This window comes from Diorhabda sublineata, chromosome 6 (assembly GCF_026230105.1).
Source record: "Diorhabda sublineata isolate icDioSubl1.1 chromosome 6, icDioSubl1.1, whole genome shotgun sequence".
Classification (NCBI taxonomy): Eukaryota; Metazoa; Arthropoda; class Insecta; order Coleoptera; family Chrysomelidae; genus Diorhabda; species Diorhabda sublineata.
This window is the reverse complement of record NC_079479.1, coordinates 20,578,119-20,585,686: the sequence shown is the minus strand read 5'-3', so window position 1 is coordinate 20,585,686 and position 7,568 is coordinate 20,578,119. Positions and strand designations below refer to the sequence as shown.

Genomic DNA, 7,568 nt, shown 5'->3' with positions numbered 1-7,568 from the left:
ATTAAATAACTCTTCTGATGTAAAATTTTGTCGTTCATTTCTCGATTGGAAATATCTATTATTATTTGCATTATTATTATAATTTTTATTAATGTTTACACGACTACTAGGTTTATCGGAAAAATTTCTCGATGTCGTAGACATCGGTTCTGGTCTTCGTAAACGGTTTACAGGTATTTGGTTTGGCCGCAGAACATTTTTCCTGGTGCCAAATACTTGTGCATTTGTCGGATAGTTTTACCTTCTTTGTGGCATAGGATTTACATTTATCGGTTGACTAGGAAAATTTTTATTATTATTATTGTACTTAACTCTAGGCTCATAAAATTGGCCATTGAGTTTTTCAAAATTTTCGATCTCATCAACATAAGCCATAGCATCCTCTAGTGATCCAGGCTTTTTTAATACATGTTATTGCGTATGATGCCTGAACATTCTGCTATAAAGGTGTTCAAAGCTGTTTTTTCGTAATGATTTACTTGACATTTTTTATCAATTTCCACTAAATTTAGATTGTTACTAATTCTTTGAATCGTTTGACTTTTTAGTAATTGTAATCTATTTCCAAATGCTATTAGACTCTCATTTTTAAATGGTCGAGTTCTTGTTACTTCCTGCAGTATACAGTCTAAGTCGCTTCTGTCTGCGAAACACTGTAGTAAAGCTTCTTTTAGTTTAACCCATGTATTTAAGTCGATCCTATTTCCTATCATCATTTCAGCTTTGTCAATTAATTTTTCTTGGATACATTCCAAGACATGATTATTGATATCCTGATCATTATAGACCGAATACGTCTCTATTAACTTTTCACATCTGTTTATGAAGTTATTTAAAGTACTTATATTTCCATCGTAGGGTTTGATATTTTCTAGTTTTAATTTAAACAATTCCCAATTTAGGGTTTTTGGATTTAAAGTTGCCATTTTTTCAGAATTATCTTTTACGTTTAATTTACAAAATGTATTCAATAACGTATCAAAATCGTTCATATGATAAAAAAATTAATAAATTATCTCTTCCTTACTCGGAATCGATAAGGATAGATAATAAAAGGAATAAAAATAGGAACTTGGCACTTACAATTATTTGTTCTGTACCTCGTAGAGCTCGTGGATTTAGTGCTGAGGTACTGAAGTACTTAGTCCGAACTTTTATCGCACTTTGCGTAAAACTCTCGACCGCACTATCCTACTGACTGCGCCAATTATAATTTTCGGCACTCGAAAATTATTTTTAAAAATTTATTTTACAATAAAATTAAATGAATACAATTTATCTCAAAAGCGAACCAACTGATATTCATTGAATGAACTATTTATTCAAGAATATATTCAAGAACGATACATATATTCATTGCCTGAACTATATATTCATTACCAAGTTGTTTACAATAATTCGTATTTATAATTGTTAGAATATATGGAACGCAACCAATTTTTATTTAACTGTGAAATGTTGGTAATGTAAGTTGACGTCTGTCAATCGATCTTATCAATCTTGCTCTTTTATGTGTAAGACTAAAATTACAATAAATTGTTTGTAATGAAAATCATATCAGTTATCATTTTCAAACCACGTAATTTTCCTTTATGGTAGCAGAGCGTGGTTCCGTGGAAATACCAGAAGACTGAAGGAAGTGATTATACAACTGTTAAAATTAAGTTTAGTAATTTGGAGGTTATAATTACAACGTGCATCTCGTCAAACTTCATCTTCAAAATGGGTTCAAGTTTTGTAGCTGCTTTCCCAGTAACTGTTAAACAAAATGTGAGTGATAAATGGCTAATAGACTCAGGAGCATCTTTGCACATGACTTGCAGAGATGACTGGTTGTATAATGTCACTGAGCCAACTGTGAAAAGTGTTACTGTGGCAAACAGAGAGCCATTAACTGTAAAAGGAGTTGGATGTGTGGACATTCAAATAAATCAGAAAGATAAAATACAAGTTAAAAATGTACTGTTTGTTCCTGGTTTAGCTGCCAATCTCCTTTCAGTCAGCACAATCGTGAAGAATGGACATAAAATTATATTTTATGACAAGGGATGTGACATTCAGAATGCTAAAGGAGTGGTTATCTGTAATGCAGTATTAAAAAATAACCTATACGTTATGAACATAAGTGGAGAAGAGGTTCGTCTGACTTCAAGTGCTGTGAATTCTAATGACACTTATCTGTGGCATTTACGAACGGGACACTTGAATTTTTCAGATATTAAGAAACTACCAAATTGTGTTGAAGGTGTGTCTTTGACTTCAGACAAAGGTAATGTGATCACATGTATTCATTGTTGCGAGGGAAAACATGCTCGGTTGCCATTTAAAAATGTAGGTTCAAGAGCAGTAAGACCACTTGAACTAATACATTCTGATTTATGTGGCCCTATGGAAAATATTTCATATGGAGGTAAGAAATATTTTATAACTTTTATTGATGATTACACACGAATGGTACATGTGTACTTTCTTAAAGATAAAATGAGTACTTGATACGTTCAAACATTTCAAGTCAAAAGTAGAAAATGAATTGAATTGTAAAATTAAAAAGTTACGCACAGATAATGGTAAAGAGTACTGTAATAACAATTTTGAGAAATTTTTAACTAATCATGGTATAATTCATCAGACATCTACTCCGGACACTCCAGAGCACAATGGCTTGGTAGAACGAATGAACAGAACACTAGTGGAGCGAGCAAGGTGTATGTTGTTTTATGCAAACTTGGAGAAGAAACTATGGGCTGAAGCTTTGGCAACTGCTGCGTATATTGTAAATAGATCCCCTACAAAGGCTTTGGAAGGTAAAACATCGTATGAACTAAGGAAAGGTAAAAAACCCAATTTATCTCATTTAAAGATATTTGGCTCTGTTGCTATGGTACATGTACCAAAAGAAAAACATCAAAAATGGGATAAAAAATCTGAGAAAATGTTGATGGTAGGTTATTGTGAAAATTCCAAAGGATATCGATTAATAAATCCTTTAACACATAAAGTAGTAAAAAGTAGAGGCATAACTTTTATTAAGAAGTATACTGAAGATAATAATATACTTATACCTTCCGATGTTGAAGTTGCAGACATGGAGGGCCGGTCAACCAGTAATAGCACTGCTCCTACCAGTACTGGGATGTCATCTGATATTCAAAATCAGGAAATACACACTCAGGAGTCATCAAGTAAGGAATTGAATGAACGTATAAGACTTACTATCCACCTAGATATGTAAGACAAGACTATAATAGTAATGTAACTGTTCGATCACTCCGTACACGTGACAAACACCACAGTGATAATCATGAAAATCATAATCATGTTTCTTTACTGAACTGACCGACCCACAGACAGTTGAGGAAGCTTTGACTTCACCACTGGCTAACAAATGGAAAAAGGCTATGGATGAGGAGTATACTTCTCTGATGAAAAACAATACGTGGAGTTTAACAGATCTTTGTCCAGGAAAAAAGGCTTTACTTTGCAAATGGATATTTAAAACAAAAACAGACTAGAGTGGAAACGTTGTACGTTACAAAGCAAGACTTGTTATAAAAGGCTATGAACAGAAAAAGGGCATTGACTACGAAGAAACATACTCACCAGTTGTCAGGTACACAACAATTCGTTTTTTATTTGCCTTAGCAGCTAAATATCAGCTATAGATTGATCAGATGGATGCAGTGTCAGCCTTTCTTCAAGCAGATATTGATAAAGAAATATTTATGCAACAGCCTGAACATTATAAACAAGTTTCTCTGGTATGTAAATTAAATAAATCCATATATGGTTTTAAACAGGCCAGCAGATTATGGAATACTAAATAATAAATAAAGCTTTGCAAGAATTAGGAATGCAACAGTCAAAAACAGATCCTTGAGTGTACTATAACACTGAGAAAAATATATTTATAGCTGTCTGGGTTGATGATTTAATACTTTTTACTGCTGAAGAGTCAGTTAAAATCTTTTTAAAGGAAAAATTGAAGGCGCTTTTTAGTATGAAAGATATTGGTCCAGTAAGTCAATGTGTGGGTTTACACATTAAGAGGAAAAAAGAAGAAGTAATTATTGATCAAGAAAAGTATATAACTGAAATTTTGACTCGTTTCAGAATGTTAGACTGCAAACCTGTGAAAACACCATTTGAAATTGGTATGGAATTCATGAGTAAAGATGAAGATGAGTTTAGTTGTCCCTATCAGCAAGCAATTGGGTCATTGTTATATGTGGCACAAGGGACTCGTCCAGATATATGCTTTGCAGTCAATACAATAAGTAGATTTGATAAAAAGCCAAATAGAGAGCACTGGACTGCAGTGAAGAGAATATTTAGATATCTATAAGGAAATAAAAATTTACAGTTAGTTTATACCAAAGATGGTAATGAAGAAATCACAGGTTATTGTGATGCAGATTGGGCCAGTGATGTGCGTGACCGAAAATCGTGCAGTGGTTATTTATTTATGTTACAGGGTGGTGCAATATCTTGGCGGTCACAAAAACAACAGACAGTCGCTCTGTCAACTGCAGAGGCGGAGTACATGGCGATGTCTCTTCAGCGCAAGAGGCATTATGACTGCAGCAGTTACATGAGGAGCTTGGTGTACAGCTGAACAACCCACTTATCATCTACAGTGACAACCAGAGTGTAATTAAATTGACTACTAATGATTGTTATCGATCAAAACATATTGATATACGCTATCATTTTCTGAAGAGTCATGTAAATAATCTGAAAATTAAATTTTTGTATATAAAAGGTGAGGAAATGATAGCAGATAGTTTAACAAAAGGTACGACTAGTGATAAACATTTGTATTGTACCATAAAAATGAGGTTGTGTTCCAAGGGAGGGTGTTAGAATATATGGAACCCAACCAATTTTTATTTAACTGTCAAATGTTGATAATGTGAGTTGACGTCTGTCAATCGATCTTATCAATCTTGGTCTTTTATGTGTAAGACTAAAATTACAATAAATTGTTTGTACTGAAAATCATATCAGTTATCATTTTCAAACCACGTAATTTTCCTTTAATAATAAAATAAATGCTGATGAAGTGTTTACTATATTTAATACAATTGCGTTTTATATAAATGTGCTTCTAGAATTTTCTTCATGTAACTCACAACATGTTTTTACAACCAGTTCCTAGAAATTTATACATATTACAATGAAATTTCACAAATACTGTTTAAAAAACATACAAGCGTGTACACCTACATAGTGATGCTGACTGAAAAAAGTATTTCTTATTTTACTAAGAAGTTGTGACATTTCAATATACATATACTCAATAAATTTTTTAACCTGTATCTTATCATTTACCATCTTTATTAGTTGAGTCTAATTCGGTAAGTGCAAATCGACATTACAGCTAGTGACATCAGTAGCCTTTACCCACCCACCTTTATCTCAACACTCATGTTTCACTCAATATTCAACTTTATACAAAGTTTCTGACTAGATGACTGCCATATTTAACAATAAAATTGATATATTTTTATCTCACCAACCGCCACCATCTCACCATCAGCGTCTAAGACGGTTATTGCTTATCCGAACCTTTCACCTCTCTTACTGGCGATCCATAAGTCTCCATTCTAGCTCCACTTCTGTACATTATCTATACGTATGATACCCCACTCCCTTTGACATTACGATAAAGGTCCAACTGTCCAGAGAGTATTGAGATTAACAGAGAAGCCGTCAATCTGAGAGTGAAATTCACTCACACTCTCAATAGGGCGGCCGATCCGGTTGATATTCTCATCAAAGTAAGAAGGCGAGTTTGTCTCATCAAGGTACTCAAGAAAAACGTATCAAACCTATAACCGTCCTATAATCAAATATCGAGCAAGCGTCTACAGCACCTTACCCGACTATCTCCTCAAAAAAACTCTTGACCCGGGATAATTCCATTCTTACTGTACTGGTACTGTAGGGTACTGACAATATAGGTGCCGATGTGATTCATACTATCGAATCAAATAACTACGCTGCTAAAGAAACGCTTTTCACCCCGTGGCTCACCAAAAGATGGCTCCTCTCCTCAAAGCCCAAAAAGAAACACAAATATGTCATTCAAACCTATCGAGGTATACACAACATTCTTCTACAAATCAATCTTACAATAATTGGCGTTCAAATAACAATTATCTAACTCAACGTCATCCATTTTCACAAACCAAAATTATAACGAGTATAAGTACAAATTATATTTGTACTACCAATACACAATATAATCGTCCAAATAATTCCCAAGATTTCTAGCTCTCTTCAGGAAATACTGTACTTAAATCCTAATCGAAACCCGAATTAACATCTGCAGAATTTTTTAATCAAAATGTAGATAATTCTTATCCTTATGATCAATTATATTCGAGAAATTTGAACGATTATAAAAGTATTGACAATGCTGATATAAAAAATTATTATATACAGGAAACAGATCGTCACGTTACGGAAATATCAAATAATCAGACTCAGGATTTTCATTCTCACACTACAATTACTATAATTTCTATACAAAGATTTACAAGCTTACTCGTTTTGAACTTACTTTTGGTTGTACAGATTCTAGATACCCAAGCGAAATTTTTGTACTTCAAACTTTGTATAATGACTATGTAGATAATCATCGAACAAAATTACATGTGTATAGAGACCTACAAGAAAAACTGAGAGAAAACAAAGATAAAATTTTACAAAAACAAAATAAAGGTGACTTGAATAGTGAATTTAAAATTGGTCAAACTGTATACAAGCATAATCCCAAAAAACGGAAGAAAAAGAACAAACATTTTCTAGGTCCTTTCAAAATTACTCAAATACTTGACAGCAATCGTATTGAAATTTCTGGAAAATTACTTAAACCTAAAAAACTTGAAGCATATCATAAAATTGTTCACATAAATGAATTAAAAAAATCTCTCATTTCAGTTTCCTCTTTTGGACAGCCAAAGGAAGATTAGATACCCCAAATTTCATAACCTAAACAATAATCCTGGCCCCCCACCCTTACGACTAGGCATAGCACATATACAAACAGGCAGATATACGACATTAGAAATATAACCGACCAATTTTTAAATTTAAAGGACCATTATAATAATCTATACGAATCTTTTTCAAATCATCCTAACAAATTCAAGTCTACAGAATATTTCGATAAATCCTATCACATAATTCAAGTATTAGAAAATAAAATCAGTTTGCAAATATAATTAAATCCATTATGGAGAATACACGCAAAGCTTCTTTAGACCAAGAAGATGCAGTACGGTATGATAAAGATATTAAAGCCTTATCTAATAATAAAAATAGAATCAAAACATTGCTAACACATTAAATTACGTTATTGAATCAACTATTAATTATTTTAAAATAATTCCAGAATACTATCTCATAACCAAGAAATATTGAGCTTACAAAAAGAATTATGAAATATAAAAACAGAAATGATAGAAACTTACCATTTCTTTTCAATTCAACAAATTTTTTCTCAATTTTCAATCTGCTTTCAAATTATTTAGGAAATATTTGCTGGAATTAAAGTGGCTATAAGC

General features: G+C 32.6%; 1 protein-coding gene across 1 annotated transcript; it reads right to left on the bottom strand.

Annotated features, from left to right (window-relative positions):
* Positions 1 to 401: 401 nt before the first annotated feature.
* On the bottom strand, positions 402 to 926 carry LOC130445843 (uncharacterized). The gene has a single exon (XM_056781729.1). It carries the CDS (start codon positions 924 to 926, stop codon positions 402 to 404), a length of 525 nt encoding a protein of 174 aa, XP_056637707.1.
* Between the last annotated feature and the right edge of the window lie 6,642 nt (positions 927 to 7,568).

What these genes read in the sequence shown, in the direction of transcription:
- LOC130445843 (XM_056781729.1), bottom strand. Translation starts at nt 926, where the DNA reads ATGGCAACTTTAAATCCAAAAACCCTAAATTGGGAATTGTTTAAATTA.